The 23,431-nt window shown below is 39.0% G+C and overlaps 1 protein-coding gene and 1 long non-coding RNA gene across 3 annotated transcripts in view; one reads left to right on the forward strand and one right to left on the reverse strand.

The window, feature by feature from the left end:
• LOC306814686 lies at positions 1-3,033 on the forward strand. The gene is made up of 3 exons (XR_013777225.1): positions 1-75; positions 704-794; positions 2,604-3,033. It is a non-coding gene; the product is annotated as an uncharacterized lncRNA (long non-coding RNA).
• A 7,730-nt stretch (positions 3,034-10,763) lies between these two features.
• Positions 10,764-23,431, reverse strand: part of DAPK1 (death associated protein kinase 1) — an 83,725-nt gene continuing 71,057 nt past the window's right edge. For both annotated transcript variants that reach the window (XM_079330932.1, XM_079330931.1), the window contains 6 exons: positions 21,017-21,205; positions 19,092-19,289; positions 16,742-16,880; positions 15,301-15,421; positions 13,756-13,944; positions 10,764-13,158 (listed from right to left, as the gene is read on the reverse strand). In XM_079330932.1, the coding sequence (XP_079187058.1) occupies positions 11,926-13,158; positions 13,756-13,944; positions 15,301-15,421; positions 16,742-16,880; positions 19,092-19,289; positions 21,017-21,205 (2,069 nt within the window). In that variant the 3' untranslated portion in view covers positions 10,764-11,925. The remainder of the gene's footprint in view (positions 13,159-13,755; positions 13,945-15,300; positions 15,422-16,741; positions 16,881-19,091; positions 19,290-21,016; positions 21,206-23,431) is intronic.

The raw sequence follows: 23,431 nt of genomic DNA on the forward strand, positions 1-23,431 counted from the left end.
ACTGTTACACAAAAAACATGCTTTTCCCAGCAAGCAGAGTCAAATGGCAAAAAGAGAGGTGCTGTAAGTTCTTCGGTAAGAAAACATGGACCACTTAGAGAAAAGTTCACCCTAATCTACAGAAAGAGTTCAGCTGTGATACTGTCCACAGTCTGGTATCCAGCTGCAGTATTTGGGAAACCCAGCATCCAAAAGCAATGCCTTAATCCTTGGTCACACTTGACCTGGTATCAGGGTCCAAGCTGATCTCTGCTCTAGCTCTCAGGGTGCTGCCTTTCTTGGAAGGCTGGTCCTGGAGCATGGCCCCTGCAGACAACTGGGGCTGTGTTGCCAGCCACAGCATGGCAAACCCTGCAGCTTTGAAGAGCAAATAGATTAAATGAAGACAGTTCTTCAGAAACAGGATCACAGAACATCCCTTAATTTCATCAGGGTTTGTTCAAATACAGATGCTTTCTGACTCACTGACAGAACTAGCATGATTTGTTGGCTTGTTGTTTTAATGTTTTCCCAGAATGATATAGACTCAGGTCTTGAAACCACCAGTGGTATTGGGTGTGCAAGGAAAATTGAGTCTTGGTTTGTAACAGTACTTTGAATTTAAAATTAAACTTTTTATATTGATTTAGGGAGCAACATTTGCAGCAGCTGCTGCCTGTCTATAAAAGTATACATTCCCCCCCAGCCCCCCCCTTCTTTTTAGACTGAAAGGAAAGCAACAAACCCAAAAGCCAATAGATCAAAAATGTTTGATAGATATAATGAAAGAGATGAAAGGGACAGATGGCACACAGGTGAGTTTTGCACAAAAATAATGGTGAGTAGTATAGCATTTCTTCTTCACGTGCTGTGCCTTTTCATCCACACCTCCATCTAGCCTGTCTCCTCCCAGTGTTTTGTTGCAACATGTAAGGCTGTTGAGGTGGGGTGGTAATGGCTCACATCTGCACAGGTCCAGCACCTGCGACAGTGCTGCAGGACCAGAATAGCCTATGCAACTCTCAGAAGCTTATCAAAAGAAATGGTCATTTGAAAGTTTGAGAGCTTCTGCTGCACTGAGACTTGAACTAGTTTTAGAAACTTTCCCTAAGCAGGCAGGGCAGTACTATTACCTGTCAGCACAGCACTGAGAGCTGGGTCAAGGAAGGACTCTGCCACTTCAGCAGTGCCACAGGAATCCTGTGCATAGAAAATTTCCTTTCTTCAGTACTAACCCTACCTTCATCACCAGATGGACCAGAATTAGCCGTACCCAGGAGCTTGAGGAGAGAAGGAAAGGGCTGTGGGTGTCACTCTCCATTTACTAAGAGGAGTCACCTAGTACTGAAGACAGAGCAGTGAGTCAGGAGAGGTCAATCCCACAGTGCTGCATTTGGGGTGCCACATCTCCATAGCAGGTGCAGATGATACTTAGGGCTTGTCTTCCTTGTTAAACATTCTCCAGAGTACAGGCTTTTCCAGGTCACATCTTCTAGTGTTTCTGGATTTGGGATAGTTGCTGTTTCCCTGGAAGTGGGTGGAGGACTATTTTCTCCCAAGAGCCACTGGCATCTAGACAGTTTTACCAGAGCTTATGGAAATACTTTTAGCTTAAAAAATACTGTCAAACCTTTACAGAGTTTGAAAGTATTTATGGGTGTGGTTTGCCAAGCAAACCAGGATTAGTGCTGAAAAAAAGACATTCTGGTCCTTCCCTCTTCTTCAATTCTCCTTTCTGCTCTAAGCTGTAGCAGCAAGCTCATTGGGCTGCAAACAATGCCCTCAAAGCCAAGTGACAGCTTCCTGCTGGATGAGTGAGCCGAACTGGCTGAGCATGCCAGGTGCTAGTGTGAACCCAAAAGACTGCAAAGCAAGGGTGGACAGGACAGGTATTCCCCTTTTAGTGCAACACGGCTTTGGATTATTTTAAGGAACTCAGGAATAATGGACAATCAAAACCTAGTGTTGAGACTAGAGTGCTAAAATCTCTTCTATGGCAAGCCAGGCAGAGATTCACACCAACCAGAATCTAATGCACCTTACATAGCCTTACACGTACACATCATCTACAAACTCTGTATTACTATCTCTCTATTTTTGCCAAAATATTCAGGACTAAAATAAAACTAAAAAGTAGACAAAAGCAAAACATGAAAAGCAGAGAAGTTGCTGCAACAGAGCACCTAACTCCTGCCATCTATCCTGACTAGCTATAAACACACATGCACTCTCACATACCAACCACCCTCCAAACAGGAGACGTCAGCCTTGGTCACATTTGTTGATCAGTTGCCAGCAGTCTCCCGATCAAAACACGTGGACTAAGGCTTTGAACTCTGGCTGTCATCCAGAAGAGCACCTGCTCCTCTCTGCCTCAAATGTGTACTTACATTAGCTGCTGCATGCTTAGTTTTGTTTACTGTTTCCCACTAACCTCTAACCCTGCTTCTTTTACAAGACAGTTTAGGTCAGCTGAACACAACACTTACTAAGCTGGCAGAATTAGACTCCCTCTTGCAATCAATCTAAAGGGACTCTGTTAGAACTGGACGTACAGGGCTGTCCAGGAAACCATACCAGAACACGGGCTGGCTTTGTAAAGAGTGGCTTATCTTATTTTCCAGGTGCCTTGTTTACCCGGACCATGGATGACAGGGACGAGGGCCTCCCTTTCCCAAGACTCTTTCTACATCATGGGGAGTAATGAAAAAGACTTGTCATTGCCTCCAGTGCCATTTAAAACTGTCTCTGCTTCCTACAGAAAGAACTGTAGATGTTTTCCAAAGGTGAGTGCTGTTTTCTAGTCTGATTATTTCAACACTTAATTATTCTGTTCCCACTTCCCAAAGTGTTTTATTTACTTGGTTTGTTGGAGCTGGCAATCACAGGTAGGCTTCAGGGGTCAGAGGTTAGGAAAAGCACATCTGGCTTCCAAGATTTGAAACTGTCTCTGTAATTTGATGCCCTGATGGATTAAAAGCTGGAAGGAAGGACTATAGCTGTTTATGATACAGGAAAGCTACATAGCTTATGAAAATTGTTACTCGTGTAAGAGCATCAACCTTTTTTGACCCTAGACTCTAATTTCAGTCCTTGGCATCTGAACATTGCACCTTTGATCAACAGCTACTGGTACATAATATTCCCAACCATTCAACAAGTTTGAGAGACCACTTACTTGACACATTTCCTTCTTTTTCACATTCCCATTCTACCTTCATCACCAGTTTCCTTCCATATAATTAATAGAAATAGCAGGAGATGGCAGAGAACATTGAACAAAGTCTCTCTCTTACTTATGGCTTACACTGCAGCCCTCCTCTCCCCCACAGGGGCATCCAGTCCCTTTATCATGTCAACTACTGCATCTCTGCCCATCAGGAATAAGACAATGTTATTCCTGGCTGATGCTGGGAAATATGAGGACACAACATGTCATCTGAACTGTGGCTTTAAATACTTCTTACTATATAATACAATTGGACAACATTTCTCATCAACAGTGGGACTGATTCAAACACTAATAAGAGGAAGGACATCCTCACAATTAAGCATGTGTCAGATGAAAACTAAGTGGCAGAGGCTGTTTAATAACCTTGCACCACACCCTGCCTGATGGCAACAGAGCACTCAAAAAATCCCTCTTGCTGGCAGAGCTAATAAAGGCCTTGTCTGAATTGCAAACATGACACAGTACGTCTCCAGCTGGGATTTTTAGGTAATGGTAAGCACGCTCTGGTCCACAGCAGAGTTTTCTGCTGGGTACAGAGGGGACACACTTCTGCCACGCAGAGGAGGCAGAACTCAGACTCTCTCTTGGTGTGAAAGACTGTGCTCTTGGACAATGTTTACAATGAGCAGTGCCAGCCCAATTTCTTAGTTGACTTTTTGCACAATATAACCAAAATCACTTACATGACAAGATTTCCATACTTCATTATGTTTCCTAGATTTGAAAAAGACAAATGAATTGACTTGGCAGATAAGTTTTAAAAACGGAAATTGCAGGAAGAAAATACAAACATCTTCTTGTTACAACTCAAATTACTGTATTTGCAACTGATCTGCTTCCCAAAACTCTCATTAGCACTATTGGCACATTTTACTTTTTGAGGTTAACCTCAGCACAGGCATAGAAATGTAAGCCCTTGGCCTGGCTGAGATTAGGTCTACAGATCAGTTTCTCCAAGCTACAAGTGGAAATTTGCTTTAGCTCGTGCAATGTGTGGCTCTGGGCCTGGTGGATATGAGCAGTAAGGTTACAGTGACCTCACAGTCTTCATACCTGCTGTGTATGCGTGGATGCAAGGCTCTAAATTCTTGTGATGAAGGTGGTCTTCCTTGGAGCTCTGCTGGTGGAAGGGACATGTCATCCACATCTCCCATATCTCACCATGCGCGGGAGCGCGGCTTTGGCAGGAAAGCCCAGTCGCCCCAGGAGAAAGGTGTCATTTTGTCTCCCCCTCTCCAGTGGGAATGTGTTGGGAAACCATGTCTGTGGGAGACCTCCCCTCCTCTTGGCCCTTGTTCTGTTTGTTGTTCCCTTGCTGGAAGCTTTGGGGGTAATCAGTTTATTTGGGTTTAATTTCCTGCTGGTGTTAAACCACCACAACTTCTGTCTGTTATGCAAAGGCACACTGACTCTTCTGTGGTATTGCTGTACAGATGTGTAACAATGAGCTGTGGCTTCAGATTGATAATGGATTACAGGAGTTTTTTAATACCAGATTTTGAAACTAATTCTTCTAACAACAGAAACAATCTACATATTATTTCACTTACCAGTCAAAGTAACATTTGGCAGAAGTCTCTCTTAGGAGATTATGAACAATCTCTGCCAAGGATTATGTTTTTCCATTGGAGAAAATTTTTCTTTTAGAGATTTCATTGAAACACATTAAAAACAATGGGCATCAGAGATATATGATAAATATTTGCTGAAAACAAGTGGTTTCCAGCAATTTTATATAAATTAGCTTCACTTCTGGAAATGAAAATGTTTAGCCCAATGAAATCTGTAAGAGGCAGGAATGTTCCCCTTAGTGCTTAATGCAGTAGAACAAGTACACATGAACATCCAACCTGAGTTTAGTGAGACCCCCTTTGTGATTATGACGTTTGTTTCTGAGCTCGCTGTTGAAATGTGAAAGATGCTTCGTGTTTAGCACAGCTTGAAGAAAAACATAAAACAGTTGCATCTCTGTGCAACTCCTCACCAAATGCCATATTTTGGTATTTACAGGTATATCATGAGAAATTCAGAGATCACATCCACACTGAGCAGCTGAATTTTGCTGGAGTTGGGCACAGGGTTAACCTGACTGTAGAAAGAGGCCCTTGGGACCATCATGTTTATTTAAGAAGCACCCCATGCACTTGATTTGACCTGTGCTCTCCTTCCGGGCAATGCCTGGCTCACCTGGTGCCACAGTGTTTCACGAGAATGATGTAGCATTCTTTCCTGCAGTGAGCAATTTAAAGCAGAAAGGTGGGTCTGGTGAGGGAATTGTGAACGTACTATACTAGCATGGAAGACTAGGATGTTTGAATAACTGAACACCCTTACTGAAGAAGAATGTGTAAAAGAAGGCAGAATATCTCTCTGGTGTGCTATACTTTGGTAGCTGTGGGAGTTCTGTAAAGCTTTTCTAGCCAAGATAGTAAGAAATAGGACAGCTCTGGTGCTAAGATGGTGCTAAGTCACAGCTGGGGAGGTTGTTCTTCCTGTAGCTCTTCTTCACCTTCAGCTGAAAAATATTCTCCCTGTTTTGCTAAGTACAAACCAACAATATATTTGGAGAATGAGTGGCGAATGGGAAATCACATGGTAGCTTTGTCTTCATCTATTCATATCTGTCCTGTAAACCCAAATTGACACCAGATTAGGTTCCTTTCTGTATTTTCTTGGGATGGCAGCAATAAGTGCTTCGCAAAAGACTTCTCAGGCAGGTATAATTACCTGGGATAAAAAGGTTGGAAATCCTCCTCAGTAGTGCTTGCAAACTTTGTGCCTTGATTCAGTTCTTGAAGTCTGCATGGAAACTCTGACAATCCATCAGTTAAACATTCATACAGCTCCTTTCTGAGCCTCTATAAGCAAGTTGATACTGAAGATTATGCCTTAAGCTTCCTCTGAAACCTATACTGGTACCTGACTACCAAGTCTAGCAGCTGCAAGAGATATTTCCTTCTGACTGTGAGCAACTGAGGAAATTTAGCCCATCCTACCTGATGCTAATTTGGTTATGGTGACTCACCTCCTTCCATGTTTTCCAGGGTAATTGTTACAACATTCTCCAGCTGCCAACACAATCCCCAGGGGTCTGTAGAAAATTTTCATTTGAAGTGTTTTAGTTGTAGAGGATGATGGTTAATTTCTTAAGTATAACTAAATCTGAGTCTAATCCCGGCTATCAGGTGCTATTGGGAAACATTTTTAAAGGAATAGATTTCCTGCTTCTGCAGATACATACTGTAGGAAGGATGTAATCCATACTACAGGCTTAGGAGAATAGGATATGTTACTGTCCTATAACTCACCTGGACCTACACTGGCCTTCACATTGCCTTTGGCACAAAATTTCAGATTTGTATCCTTTGTTTTTCCAGTAATAAAAGTTACTAACTTAGCAGTAATTGATTGCACTCAGCACTCTGCAGAGTACATTTTTCTCATATTTGCAACCAAAAGAATGATCTAAAAATGATACAAAGTTATAGGTTAACTTAGTCATAGAGGGGGATTCTCTACTAGCCTTCTCTCTGTTCTCCCTTTGCTTAGCTGATTGATTGCTACACCTATTTTGGCTTGTAAGCAGTCCTGTGGGGGGGTCTGAAAGTGAAGCTGATTCATTTTTCATGCGAAACAGACTAGTCAAACTGTTCTTTGTGGCCAGGCTAAAAAATATTGATTTTGCAATGCAATGAGCAGCTCAAAAAGTGAAGCAAAAGATGACTCAAAGAGTCATACATATGTGATCTTTTAACATCAGCAGTCTAGCCCCTCTAAAGCAAGAGCCTTCCCCTCTCTCCCATGTTTCTCTGACAGCAGTTTTGAAAAGTACAACTTCATCTTCCCCGCCCTGTGCACCACATGCTGGTGTCTCACTTAGTCCTTACTCATGCAAATTCCAACCCTCTCCCCAGCCCTCCACCTTCCAGCTGAGGTGCAGCAGCAGCGTTCTGACTATATTTCCAACACATATGGTCCAGAGCTTCTCCACTTACACTCAGCTGTGACCATGCCTGAACCCACAGGGAAGATAGCTCACCAAGCTGCACTCTGAATCCTGTGCAGATACATTGGAGTGCGTATTCATGAGCCTGGACACACAGCCACCAGAAATGCCAACAACATTGCAGCAGGTGCTACATTTCTGCAGGAGGAGTATGTGTGGGCTCAGGCTGCCAGCATCTCTTTGCCAAGAAATCCATGTAAGATGCAGCATGTCAAAGCATTCACTCCTCTTTGAGACCCCTTATCACCCTGCCCTAAATTCTTAGTCTCCCTCTCTGCCTAGGGTATGTGAGTGTGTATTGGCAGTGAAGGTGTCTTAGGCTTGGTGAAAGCAGGAGCCCGAGTTTGGGCAAGGTGGTCCAGGTTTGCCTTGTCTCAGACAGGCCAGTGAATTTTAAGACACATTCAACTGACTCAGCAACATAATTGCTTTCTGAAGAACAATCTTTTAATATGCAAGTGTTGGATTTGGACCTCACCCAAAGTAGTCTGGCTGGTGCAGAAACACTAGGTCATTGTGGTTAATGCAAAACTGAACCAGGTCCAGCGAGATCCTCATCTGGCTTTGAGGCAGCATAGCTGCTGGTTCCACTGCTCCTGTCAAGCTTGTTATGGTAAAAGGTGTAGCCATGCAGAGGAATACCACCCGTTCCCTTCTGTATACCACTCATCTCACTTTTGAGGACACAAATACTTCTACATGCAAAGTCTGAGTGGCCTTTTGGAAAGCAAGTAATTTAGGCATTGTTGAAAACTGCTTTTCTTTCTCTTTTCCACCCACTGTCTTGTCTTCTAAATCAGGTGATGCCTGAAAAGAAATGTGAGTGAATTTTTGTGGGTGTTTTTGTTTTCTTTTTTTGTTTTGTTTTGTTTTTTTGTTTCCCTGTTTGTTTGGGTTTTTTTGGTGACACAGTGGACTGAGTTTAACAAACAAAAAATCAAATAGAAATAAATTTTGATATTGTGCAGAATGCTTTTTAGGCCATCTTCAAAGATCCTGTCATGCTCCATCTCCTCTGACTTAACCAACAGCATGCTTCATTTACTTTTTTTTGAGTTACAACTTGGGCATTACTCCTCCATTTCATTGGCACAGCTGGAATACTGATGCAATTCAAATTGAAGCACCTGTTTTAAACAATGATGCTGCAACACATCATCTCTGCAATAAATAGTAAATAAATAGTTGCAGTGAATTAGGGAGGTAACTTCTTCTTTGAGGGAGGAACATAGCCAACAGAGGTTTAGGACCTGTAATTGGCACCAGCACAGCCAGCTCTAAAAGCTTCACTGCTGCTGTCTGTATAGAACTGACCATTTAGGAAACTGGCTCCTTTCTAAACCTTCTGGCTCTGTCAAGCATGTGACATTTGAGAGTTCCTAAACTCTTGTAGTTTCATAACTTTCTCAGTCACTTGAATCCCAAAGGTCCTAAAACCCATGACTCTCCTCTTACCCTTGTCTCCTCACCCTTTCAAGGTGAATAAAATCATATATATCAACCTCCACCTGAGGCCACCTGTGAATGCCCTTGGCCCCACCTTAAAATCTTTTGCATGTAACCAGTGATCTCTTGTGGCTTTCCAAACTCAGCAGTCAGCCCAGCAACAAAACTTCCAAAGCAGTTGGAACCAGTAGCAACCAGTAAAAATTGCCACATTAAGCACTTCTTTTATTTGATGCATGCTGCTACATGCCAGGGAGAAATCACTGGAAAATGGCCTGGACCAAAGTGTTTGCTTCTTCCCCATCTTCAAATTTCTTCAAGATTTGAGTCTGGGTGCCGGTAGAATACTTCTCTGAACTTCAAGGTAATCTGTAATGCATCTAAGCCTTGAGCAACAAACTGAAGGGTTTGTCTATATTATGGATTTGAAGACAAAAAGAAAATTGTCATTCATTACTTTATCCTGAAGATTATGTTTCAGCAGCTCTTCTCTGAAGCTACAAAGATGGTTAGTATCCAGCTTCAGTTAATTCATTGTCAGGAGCTAAGCTTGTTCCTTCATGTTCCATCATGTTCCTTGCATGAACTACACTTTCTGTACACTTATGACATTGCAAAGACCTGCATTTTCTCCATTTCTGGAGAAGAGTCAGGGCAGGATCTGTGCATCTTTTGAACACAGTTCTAAAAACTCTAGAATGAAGCTCTGCTCCTAGTTGCATTAACAATACAAAACAAGGCATTAATAAAAGTGAAATAATAGAAGGGATGTCACTTGTAAAACTTGGCTACCTTGTTTTTTTTTATCCTCAAACTGCCATCTAGGATTTTTTTGTTAATCAGTAGTACAGGATTTATAAGAAAAGAATCCAAAGCTATCCTGTGACTGTGATTCACTTTCCTGAGCCTATTACCATGAGAGCAGTAAATGATGCAATAGGCTGTGACTGCTAGTCAAAGGTTCATCATAGAGTCCACTAAGTAATTTATAGTCCCAGGTCTGCATTTTACAGTAAATGGCAGCAAGGAACTGTGAGAAACTTGCTGTTGAGAAGGGAAAAACAAAAATAAAGTTAAAGGACTAGTTAACTAGTGTTAGTAAGTTAACCATATATCTCATATGCATAAAGCATCTGGGGAGGTGGGCAGGGCAGGAAAACTTTTCTGCTAGAAACCCAGGAAGGAAGTTTTATGATATAAGAATGACATCTCCACTTACCAGAATCTGACAGAAGTATTAAACATGTCCACAGCTGGAAGCTAAAGTATGGTAGTGGCCATTAACTGACAGAGGTAAATACAGGCTGCATAGAGCTGAGCTCTGCACTGAGCCACTTAGAGCAGTGGTGGGAGATGCTGAACAGAGTTTGTCAGAATCAGAATATCAAAAGACAGACAGCTCAGGTACGACTGCTCATAAATCATACTTCTTATTGAGGATTAGACTTTAAAAGAACGGTTAACTATGGAGCCCAGCAACAGCTGGGACCTGGGGAAAGACTTAATGAAGCAAGAGTAAAATAGGCAAAGAAAAGGGGGGGAAACAGCAACTAGCATTTTAAGAAGATCTCACTCAAATCCTTTGAAGGCCAGAGGTACAGTGCAAAGCTGCTTGCATAGCATGCCATACCAAGGCTGTGCAGCTATCAGGGAGTGATGCTGAGATTTTAAATAAGCAGTACTAGCAGAGTCCCTTGTGTGATGAGGGGATATTTAATGTAAAGGACCATTATTACAATACAAGTTGTAATGCAGTGCCCTCTCTCTCTGCAACACAGCATTATCTGGAGAATTCCTGATGACAGACTCACATTTGCTGTTTTGGTTTCCATTATGAAAACCACAAAGGAAAAGCTATGTAACAAACTGCTTTGGCTTGCCATTTGTTAAAATGAATGCAGATCCCTCTGCTGCACAGGGACCACCTCTGCAATAAAAACAACCCCACATGTATTCCTGCAGCATACTAAGAAATCCTCCTGAAGTCAAAGAGGAGGTACCCAGAACTTCAGAAGGCAGGCATTGCCTCTCCTCAATTCTGACTGTAATGAAAAGAGAAGTTTTGATACCCTTCAGCAACAGAATGTGATCAAAAAGGACGCAACAAGCAACAGTTTATTTGTAGAAAAATCCTTTAAAATTTACTACAATGTAAGATTAAGGAAAAAATAGTCTTAATATATATACATACAATATATATAAACAAACACATATCGCACCATGAAAAGTACATGCTTTTTAGAACAGAGAATGGGTCATATTCCCTCATATCAATTTTAAAGTTATCACTGCAAGAAACCTTGCTTCCTTTTTTTTTTATCCCCATCAAAGTTTTCAAGTACAGGAAGTAAGTAATGCAGGATCTAATAGTAGAAAACCTTTGTTATACACAAATTACAACTGACAGCTAGACAATAATATTCTGCAGTATCCAACACTTGAGTGTTTTGAACTCTATTATAATGATATGAACTTTTACCTGAGGTGCATGGAAATAACGAAGCATGATAATTGGCAAGTTTAAGAGATTTTCACATTATGATTTGACTGCAATTGAAGTTGATTAGGTATCACATCTATACCTATAGTACTGGCACAAGAATGCTCTGCGTGAGTCATCACCAATGACTTAGAAGTGCAGGAAAAATTAACAGGCAAGCACCACTTGCAATGATAAGCATGCAGACAATTAAAGTGAAACAGAGGTAGCATGTTCTTGTAACTCCAGCAGGGTCATTCAAATCAACTGCACTCTCCCTTCTGCAAAAGGCACTCACTTTTTCAGCTAAAAACAATGCGCTTAAGTTTGGTCAGACTGACCACAAATGGTGGATTTCTCTCCTTACAAATATAAAAAAATGTTAAGCAGAGGACACAGTGAAAAGAAAAAAATAAAATAGGATGTGAGAAACACACATATAAGGTACTATGTGCTATTCCTCTCTCCCTACCTTTTGTGGGGAGAATTATATAAAACAGTTGCAGTACATAATCCAAAAGTTAAGACTTTCCAGTTGAAATGGCAGTATTAAGCAGCACATTCTCAATCAGAAATAGTTTTAAACCACCAGAAGTACACCAGTCTTTTTAATAAAGAGCAACAATTCACAGTTAGGAGTAGAAACTTTATGCACAAAAAAGGTGGTGCCAGAGAAGGATCCTCTGATGCAAAAGCTCATAAATTAGTATGCACTGTAACTATTATACTGTATCTTTTATCCTTTCTGCACTTTGAAAGGATGCCCATGCAAAACACCTCCTCTTACCGTGACACTACAGAACTAATTGAGTTGTAAGATGTGCCACTGTTGCAACTGGAGGCATAAGCCTCTTGACCATTAGCATCTAAATTAATTTTGAATACTGAAGATGCCTTCAGTAAGAAATCTGCTGCATCTCTGCGACCTAATTCCCTCAGCTTAGACATTAGTATGCCTACAGTGCTATCAGGTGCATTACTCCATTCCTGCAGAAGAGCATGAACTGGGCTTGAGAGAAAGTAATTTTGTGTTCCATTATTTGTATTGTACTTTGCAACAAGATCAGGGAGGCCCAGGTTCATGGCAAGAAGGCACCAATCTTTGCCCATTGGATCAGGTGGATCCAAAAGTCGACTTAGTTTTCTTCTGGTAAGTAGATTCAGGTCAGAAACATGAATATCCATTCCTAGGCTTCCCTGGGAGTAAACATCAAGACACCCAAAACACAGTATACTGCTAAAGCTCTCTTTATATCCCCCCATAGTGTTAGTTAGTGATGTCTCCTTTTGACTCTGTGCACGGAAAAAGTCTCTAGGCTGGTAGACCATTACTGGTTCATGATGTTCCCTCAGCTGCTGAGGACTAAGGTAATGTTTCCCCGTCAGAAGACCTGGTAAGGTCGTGGCTATTAAGTTATCAATGGTGCTGCACACAGAATCCAGAAGTAAACAGCACTTGATCTTCTCTGTTTCCAGTCCTCTAACTTGAACCTCTATACCCTGCCCATGGTTGACCAGCAGCACTAAAAGCTCAGCTCCACGATTCATAATCTTTGATCCATTTACCCAGAGACGTATATCAGCATCTCCCTCTGTGCTCTGCTGATGAATCCACCTGCAGAGATTCACCTGAACTTTATGAAAAATTCCACAAGGAAATGGGGTAAGATGTTCCACAGGAACGATTCTAACACCACCATAAATCAGCACTTCATCCTCCTCATCTGTCCAAGACCTGTGGAGATTGTCAGTCTTTATGAGAGCAGGAATATCCACCATTGCTCCACTGCTAAGGTCCCTTGCACAAATATCCATGGCATCCAAAATTTGTATCAGTTCTTCCACATCACTATCTGTCACCAGTCGCTGGATGTCCTCTATGGTGTATCGACCTCTATAGTGATGGAGAGCTTTTGGGTTCTCCACTGATAAGATTCTTCCAAGGACATTAGAACAGAGCCAGCGAGGATCCAGAAGCACAACATCTTGGACAGTTTCACTCTGCATAATGTTAATCTGTTTATAAATACGAAAGCCATTGTTTACATCTTGTGAAGATGATAGCCCTCATTCTTGCCTTCATAACAGACTGACCCAACAATTTAATTAACACTGCTCACAGGAAAAAAACAACACTACATTTAAATATATGGCATGCACTCAGAACTAAAAACAGATCTTGTTATATTTCACTACTAATGAAATTATTAGAGCCCAACAGCTGGAAAGCCTAGTCATGCCATGAAAAGCTGTTTAGGCAAAGATGTTATCCTACTATTCAATTTCTAATGGACACAAATCTGTCATAAGCATTGAATACTGAATATGCATTGAAGGTGATAACATAGTGATCATTTCTGGGTATTTTATATTCTTACAATTATAACAGTAAACTGTAGTTCTTCCTGTCTCAAAGAGATTACATTGAACAAAACAGAAGCCACAAGACATAATGGTAACAGTAAGTGTTAATAAGCATTCTCTACTTCTTATGATGTCTGAAGAGGAAGAGAAGAAAACCAAACAACTTTAGACATTTGCTTAAACTCATAAAGCAATATTCTACCCAAACAATATCTTGCAAAGAGATGAAATTTAGATAAAAATACTTACTTCTCCTATGCTATGCAACTGCTGTGCTATATGCCGTAGGTCATTTTCGCTTGCTAGGGGATTAAGATGTTCCTGTACATCATACACAAACTGCTGCAAGGACATCAGCTGGTTGGGTCCATTAATTTTTCTCCAGGAAGGCAGTGTGGAGATTATTTTTTCACACAGGTGTGTCATAGGCGGGCAAGCCTTAGAAAAGCAAAAAAAGCATCCATTTGAGAATAGTGGTAATAAATTTATTTTTTTTTCTGGAGGTCAAATGCATTCATAAAGAATATTCACATCTAAAGAGTTCCCTTTCTGCTGGACCCTTACTATTTCTTCTGGCATTCACTTGCCATAAGATATATCTACTTTTTCTTAAATAGGCAAGTTGCAGAAACCAGTTTTTAACTGAAATAAGCAAATTTTCCAAATATCATCATGAGTTGCTGTCATGCATCTGTAAGTTAATGCTTATTTCTAAAATTATTAGAATTTATTTAGAATCTATACTCATCGTTATCTTTACAGGACCAATTTACTTCAAAAAGTAAGAAAGCAAGGTACTAAATAAGAAGCAAAAATGGTTCTTTGATGTATTAATTGCCTTAGATTTCATTGATGCCTTCTTGCTGTATTCTCAAGCCACAGCCTCCACTTTTTGTGCAGTAAAACCCCTTCAGATTTCATACTAGTGACCATAGCTATAATAAAGCTTTCTTAGAGAAGAAAAGCTTACAAAGTCAAGAGACCATCACGAATGTAAAATGGAGTGAATTTTACATGAGTCCAAATATTTTCTTCAACCCACAGATTTAACTCAATTAATTACAAAAAATTGTGTTTCAAAAGTAGCTACAGAACATCTTCTTGGTGTGTAACATAATATTAATCAGTTCAGCACAAGCTACTAAAATTTTTACTTGATCACCCTTAATATGGAGGTCTCCATGGATTCATGGTGATAACATCAAACCATGGCTACACTTCATCTTTAATCTCATAAGCATATAGTTACATGTATAGATATAACTGCAAGCAATGTTTTTCAATTAAAAATGCAATCAAAAGGTAATACCTATTCAGTTTTCATATCTAAATTTGAAATTATCTTACTAACAGTTGAGAAAACTGTTATACTCTGGTGGGTTTTTAGTGAAGAAACTTATTTTCCTGAAATATATTTATAATATATTTCTCTGTTTCTCTATAATACTATGCAGATTAAAAAAAAAACAAACCCAAAAAGGGGGAGCCAATGTTGTACTCAAATCACTGCAAATCAAAAAAACTAAATTATGACTTAGAACTGAAACCTCAAATTATCTCCTTTCAACAGTATTTTCACCATCTGCTCAGAACAGACAGTATTTTGAAAATACTGACTGAATCTTTGAGGTCAAGGGTTTGTTTATCACAAGATCTCTAAAGTGTGCTGTTAGAACATTGGAACAATGGTGGTTTCTGTATGCTTAACTTTCTAAGTTTGAAATTTACAGTAGATTATTACACAAGGTGTTCACATTTTGGCTGATCCAACCCAGACCATTAAACACTACTTACAGAAATTATCTGGCTTCTTATTTCTTGCAAGTGATTTCGAAGAAGCTTCATATCTTTAGACCCAGATGCTCCAGCATCCAGGACAAATAACTTTTCTGAAATTTGCAAATCATTTCCAAATCTAAAGGAAAATAATTATTATTAACTTAGAACCAAGTCCAGTTTATTTCTTAATACAATGGTACTGCACTCTTAACTTATACTAGAGTTGTTTTTCCTCAAGGAATGATGAAATTTAAGTAATGAATACGCTGAGACTTTATAAGCAAAGACACTATAGCTGCTGTATAATTTTCTTGAAAATAAGCAGAGATGCAGAGAGAAAATTGTTTTCTCTCAGGATGAAGAGTGAATATGCCTAAGAAAAGTGTAACTACATCACATGATTTTACACATTGTTTTACATGTTTTACATTGTAAAACAAAACATTTTACTAGAGAAGAAATTACAGGAATTTTTTGTTTTTAAGGTCTTAATATCTGTTGCTTGCTTTCTTCTCACTTTAAATAGTTCAATAGTCATTGCTGTTGACAGCTCTCTCACTTCCTTTTGACTTTACAACCACAGAAACCTGTCTGCCTAACTCTGGACAGATTTGCATTTAAAAGGATTCCAGCACCAAAGATGACACACAGATATTTTTTCTATTGGTTTATTTCAATTGATTAAGATACTGCCCCCCACTTCCACCACTGTTGTGCTGGAATTCCTACATCTGCTCCTTGTACAGCCCAGACAAGTGTCTATATTCACAGGTATGGATGATTTCTCATACCCAGTGTTTCCCACTCACATGCTCACTCTGAAGATAAGGTGCTGTTACTTTAAACAATAGTATGTTTATGGAAAATTCTCTATTTCCATCTACCATTAACATGTGGTTCAGACATTTGCTGAAGAATTCTAGAAGTTTTGCTATCTTCTAGGCACCTTTTGGATGATCTTGTCACTGGTGTGACTCCACAACACCCAGCTTTTTGCAAACTGTGTGGGAAGTACTTCCAGGCCTCATTTAAGTTATTTTTCATACCTATCCTAAATCAGTAAAGAGCTAAGGGTAGTAAAGTTTCCTTTTTATGCATCCAGAGATTTTAGCTGTAAATGGCCTATTTTTCCAGTGCAAAACCCGAGAAGCAAGATGTTAGACAGAAAGTTGGAATGGATCTCTGGATGTAGCCCAGTGTTTACAGGGTGAAACTGCCTACACCACAATAAATGTTGACATCTCTTGGCTCATTTTAGCTCACTCAGGGCAGCTTACTCACTGTAATATTGGTAAATGTTTCAAGTTTAGCACAACATATGCTTCCTGAACATATTCAAAATGTCATAATATCACACAAGCCATATAAAAACCTTTCACCTATTACAATGCATTGTAGTATTTTTCTTTCCAATTAGCATATTTAAACACTATGTATAAATATACTTCCTACTTACCTGTTCCTGATTTCTTTCAACAAGGAGATGTCTTTGTCATACCAAAACTCTCCCCCAACAGGCCGAGGCAAATTGACTATGTCAGCATGCGTGCCAACCAAAACAACACGCAGGGGACTTTTCAGCTTTCCACCAAATGCTAGAAGAAAAACAAGAGGCATGCCTATGGAGATGGCTGACACTGAGCCAGAAGAGCAAAAATACATTTTACCTTCTTCATACCAACCATTTTTGTGATGATTTACCAACTTTAAGTACAGCCATTAACAGTGTAACTGCTGGTCCTCTGGCAATTACCTCCTTGTAGGACTGTCTATCTAAGGACCAATTTTAACACCTACACCATTTGAATAACATCAGATACACTTATATTGTGTTACATTATTGGTTAAACAAAACAGTAATCATAGCACTAATGATATAGCTACCAACTACAAACTATGACAGTGAGAGGAAAAAAATAATTAGAAATCACAGCTTCTTGAAAGGATTTTGCATAATCTTTGGACAGTCCTTAATATTACAGGTGCAGAATAAGAGGACTGTAAGAACACAAAATGTCTACAACATTCATATGTTGATATGAATGCTATTTTGCAGTACTTACACAAACAATGACCTCTCACTTAGGTGAGAGTTAAGTAGGAAAGCCTGGCAGAAGCCATGAAAAAGAATGAGAAAGAAAGAAAGATACAAATGGCATGAATGAGGTGACAGCACGGAACACAGAATTTTAAATCTTTTCTCAAACTCATATTCCAGAACAGAGAAGACATCATTAAATTATTTTTAAAAGAGACAGTACACCCAATCCTGCTCTTCTAGCCTTAAAAAAATGTTACATGGGTTACACATAACCGCTCAGTTCTCGTAAACTAAGAGCTACACAATCTTGATAAATTTGTAAAAAGCCAGATTTCTGCAAATCTCTGCACAGCACTTCCAGGCAAATATTTAATAATTATCTTGTAATTATATTTTTTTTTCTCCCCAATTGACAGCTAAGGACTTAGACAAAATAACTGCAAAGTAATTCCAAGAATTTTAGCTATTCTGCAAATATCAGTTACTAGATATTACTTGAGACATTTGTAACAATACAGAGACCCATGGGTACCCAGACTGACCTGATGAGTATAAAAACAGATTTAAGTGAAGTATCTAAATAATCCTGATGATCAGAATTCAAGAGGAAAAAATCAGCTGAGACTGAGGAGCCATGAAAAGCTTTAAGCAGTTGCAAATTTGCTGTATTTGCAGCTTTGTCACCTTTTTGCAAATTTATGAGCTTTAACTTTCACAGGTAATTTACTGTTGGTTAGATCCAAATGCTGATATTATTAACATTGTAATTTGATCTAAAATAGAAAATAAAAGAATGCAGAGGCCTGAACTGAAAACCAAGAGCTGGCCTTGGCTCATTGTCTGGCTGAAGTAATGCATACAGAAATGAGCAGAACACAGAAAGAGAAAATAACTCTTTGCACAATGTTAAGTGTTTAATACATTTGTCTGGTGAAATCCTAGCATTGTTACAAATGTCCTTGAGAGCTGAGTTGGATCCACTGTCTGGAATAATCTTTCAGATCACAGAACCAATACGTCAGAGTTTGGTTAGTCCAAGAAACTGACACAGTCTGCAGACCAATGCTCAGCTACAAACAGAATCAAGTTATAAGTTATATAGTAAGTTATATACACCTGGACTACCAGACCTTGCTAAGTTTGCCCACCAAGTAACTTTCAGTAAGCCTGAATATAAAGCAAATAAAATTACTTAAAACCTGTGAAAAATTGGAGCATATGTGAAATTTACAAGAAAGACTGATTTCTGTGTATCAGCACCAAAAATTATCTTATTTGAAGACCATGTAGAACTCTAGTTGTACACATGAAAGTTGCACATTCTGAGTGGTAATGCTGTTCCATAATACTGTTCTGTCCTGTTGTCACTGACAAGACTAATTTATGCTGAAAATATTGTTTATTGGGGCTATATATAAGAGGAATTTAAGCAATGTGTCTAAACTTGGTTATGAATGGTTCCAGCCCTCTGAAGCACTCTTGACAGCTTATCTGACATATAATTTCATCTACCACGTACAGATGTAAATCCCAGTGCCACAAGAGATTGCACTGTACTTTGTGACACTTCTTAATTGAAATAAGTGGTGTATGTAACTCTTCTGGCTTCTTGCACACATAAAATTCCTTTTTACAAAGAAACCTAATGTGAAGGTTTTTTTGAATAAATGGGGATGAAGACACCCAACATGGATGACATAGAGAGTTGCAGAGAAGCTTTATTCTACATATCTTTAATACTTCATTAACAAGCACAAGAACATACCTATTGGCTCCTCAACTGGGACCAATGATTTCAGGAAATTGAGCCAAAAGGTCACTTGGTTTAACTGTATTTCATAAGGCTCCTCAAGATTAAAAAGCACTATGTGAATTGCAGTGTGATCATTTGCAGCAAAATAATCATAACAGCAGAAGTATACAGGATTCCCAGAGAACTCCCAGATGCTGAAATCACCAACTCCTGAAAAACAGACAAACAGATGAAGAGATTATACTTTATCAATAAGCATGAGACATCTTCTGGCCATGGAAATACAAACAAAACACTTAATCTGATTTAAACCTTCACAAACATATGTGCATGTGAGAAAGCAAGACTGAAATTGCAATCATGAACAAAGGGAACGAGTTTCAGTCAGTTCCAGAGGCTAAGCAGTTAGACCCTCAAAATCTGTTCCTTTCTCACATTCCTTCTCTAGGACATTTAGCTGGATGACACATACAGTACCTGTGTCAAGTGCATGCAGTCTTATGCAAATAAATTGAGCTTTGCCTTGAACAACATCAGATCTTATAATTGTCTTGATAACCAAGAATAATGGCTCCCATTATTTTCCTGTTCCCCTCAAAAAAAGTAATATTTTTATGAATTATTCTTCTTAACATGCCACCATTGATTATAAAAACCATTGAAGCACATTCTAAAAAGAAGCTGCTTTGCTTTACAGAATTGTATTATTCACATAGTGTTGGTAAATCAGGGATGAAGAATCACTATGTTAAGGGTTCCAAGAGCTCCATGCTTCTTTTTGCCATCTTCATTAGCTTTGGGTGAGAAAAGTGTTAGTATGTTGCACTTCCCAGATGCTCCATCTGATTAGAGCGGCAGCTGCCACACTTGTACTACTTCTAATATAAAAAAATGGTGATTAATATGTGCCTCAAACTCCTAGAAGGAGAGAAGTCAAAACACTCCAAACTGCTGTTTTGAGTACAGCTACTCAGAGTTCACCTGTGTGCACATTTTGTTCTGTATCACAACAGTGCAGAGAAAGAAAAGAAAGTTCTACTGACATCCCATGGCACAACTCTGTTTCCTGCAAGAAAAACAAGCTTTACCTACTTGACAAACTCTTCAGCATCTAGTATAAATTTTTTGTCATTGCATTTGTTATTATGCACTCATAAGCAGGTTTCTGTCTCCAAAGTAAATTCTTGATTAATACTAACCCAGCTTCAAAATTGCAGGTGCTAAGGCAACAAAATATTTTCCTTATGTGAAGAAGAGATCTGACCACCTATGTAAATGGGAATTAGTATGGCTGGTGGAGTATAAGGACAATTTGAGTGTCCCAGAGCCAAAAGCCTTGTGTATACTTACTACACTCTCTGTGACTATCCCTCTTACTGCTAACTGGCTTCAACTGCAGAGCAGTTAGTTTCCTTGCAAAAACAGAAATGAAATCAGAAGTTCCACTCACAATGACTGATGAACTCCAGGGCTCACCAAATACGCTCCAGCCCTGACATGGAGTGAGAACAGTATGTCCTTTGCATAGCTTGGGAATATACTTAAATGGTGAGGTCTAAATGGGACCAGACTAAATCTGATAAAATCCCCAAATTACATTTAGTATAGGTGAAGAAACCTTCATACTAGTAGTACTTTACTGACCTGTTCCTGTCATACCAAATCCCTCTTTTCTACTCTCCCATTTACCTCAAAACATTTCTATGCAATACTGTAAAGATCTGACACTAGTGATTAAAATGTATATTACAACAACTACAATAATTCGGGCAGATTTACATTACCAAAAAAACTAAATCCCACTAGTGTTGGATTGTAAAACACAGTTACTACTATACCAAGTCAGACTTTCCCCTCCATTTTTATTCTTAAAAACAAGTTAAATGGCATTAACTGTCCTGCAGCACAAAGGCACCCCAGCTCAGGGCTCTTCTTACCATGCAAGCAGGCATTCTGGATGTCAATGGCCTTGGTGGACTGGTCATCAGAAGAGAAGTGAGAGTGATGAGCAGGTGATACGAAAGTTTCTAATACCCCTTTGGTCAGGCCTGGCTCAAACATCATACTACGGCTTCTCACGCTGACATTTTCACAACCAGGATAAAGATTCGTAATGCTTACTGAAACTGGGTCAGGGAAAGGAAAATGAGATTATAAACCATGTGAAAATCACAACAAGATCACTTCAAAACAAGTATGCAAACCATAAAAGCAGATTAAAAAGCCCAAAGAGCTCTTCAAAGAAGGGAGATGTCTATGAACCTGTGGGTGTACACAACTGTATTCTTACTCTGAATGATTAAAATATTAGAATGATCCTATAAAGCACTTATGTCCATTAGCAGATATACCTCTGAGAGGGAAGCATAGAAGAAGACTGAAATTTATGTGTATGAAAGGTTTGAATAGTTGAATTTCTACATTGCAAAGATATGCTGCCTTTTTTTTTTTTATTTTTCCTTAAACTAAGGGCTACAATTTCATTGCATGATTTATTATTGGCATGGAAATGTCACATATTCATATTATGGATTCCTGTAAAAAATAAAAAACATCAAATTAATAACTAGTGAATCTGGAATGTTGGGGGAGAAAAGCAAGCCCTTTACCAAAATTATTTCACTAATAAGCAATTTTTAAGTTTCTTGTTTATTCACATTCCCAGAGTGTAAATGAGAAACAAAAAGGCTTTTTAACTGACTTGCACCATCTAGTGGATAAAGATTCCTTTCCTCCACTAGTTGGCAAATTTCAATATTTGGGCCTTATAAAAAAAGAGACTACCTGTTAGCTGTAAAACTGCACTTTCATGTTTGATCTCCCAGTGTAATATTTTAAATATTTCGGCTCTTGTAAATAAATACTTTGTAAATTCACACACTTGTTTTTACATAATTTAAACAAACACATAAACAAACAAATCATGTGACCTAGTATAGACTAAATTGTGCTGATTTAAATGTTTATCTGATTATATCATTCAGCCCATGATATAATTCAAATGCTATACAATGATTTGCATCCCAAAAGAACATATACTGAAAGAAACAAAACCCAAACTTCCAAATGCTAAAATAATACCGTAGTAGCTTTGTGTGTATAGAACTGCAATTCTTTCTGGCATTATATCTAGGTAAGCTCTTTTGAAGGGCATGCTTCAGACTCACCTTTATTTCTACACTGATTTGCCAGAGTGACTGGCAGTCTTTCTGATTTTATGAAGGTTTGAGCACATAACACCTCTTCTTTGGTTCTGTTACCAACCAACACAAAAAAAAATCTATCTTCACTCAAAATCTTGTACTGCCTCCAGGAACTGATTTCAGGAATTCCCTGAGTGAATTATTGCCCTTTGTATGACACAGTAAATTAAGATAAATAAATCAAGAACTTTTGATTGATTAAATTAATAAAGTTCTTTTTTTCTGTTATCACAGATGTGAGGCCCTTGTGTTAAGTAAACATCAAATGCAGTAACAATCTCTGTGGCATAGATCTTGCCTTGTTAAGCCACTCTGTGAATGCCCTATAGCTTGATCAGGTGAATAGAGAGAAAGTAGAGATGAAAACTACTACTAACACTGTTCTAATATTACCTTAAAATTATGAACAAAATCCAAACCTGCCAGTATAATTCAAATTATTTTTTTTAAAAAAAGTTAATCCTGGCCTTATCTAAAACTTACACTAAAAATGAATTTAAATGTGAGCCACTTAACATGAGTAGCTTGCTTGTGTAGGCTGCCAGTGTCAGAAAAGAGACCCAGACAAACAATTCACTGGTCTTTCCACTGTCCCCCTGTGGAGTCTTCAAAAACTGGGCAAATGCTTGAGTGTGAACTTAGCTGGTTCCTCCACACCTTGTAGCTCTTCCCACTTTGCACAGGCCAGCTGGTGAATCATGAGCGATCTATTCCCTAATATTTGCAAACGTTCAGTTCAGAGAACTTCCATTTTCAGCTTGCTTAAAGACGATTTTAGACACCTCTAACTGGGCTAATTCAATCCTGTACCTTAGGAAAAAGCACTCCAAGGCATTAGAGGCAGTTCTGAAACCTGTTATTACTTAAAAATCACATAAAGCTGCATCAACTGTTCCAATTTTGCAGTGTTTATTGAAGTTCCTCCAGCAAAAAGGCAGCTAGTAATGACACTGATGTTTCTAGCCTAGGACTTTTTGTGAAAAATAAACAGCAGTGTTTACAAATTCTGTCCTCTACTCTGCAAGTTTACTTTTGCAGCATGTAAGCAAACAAAACCTTAACTACTCATGTATTCTTCACACTCACTGGTCCTCTTCCTCTTACTTCAGGGAAGTAAGTATGCACATAAGTATGCACAGGGAAGTCAAT

This window comes from Erithacus rubecula, assembly GCF_903797595.1.
Source record: "Erithacus rubecula genome assembly, contig: SUPER_Z_unloc_2, whole genome shotgun sequence".
NCBI classification, from domain to species: Eukaryota; Metazoa; Chordata; class Aves; order Passeriformes; family Muscicapidae; genus Erithacus; species Erithacus rubecula.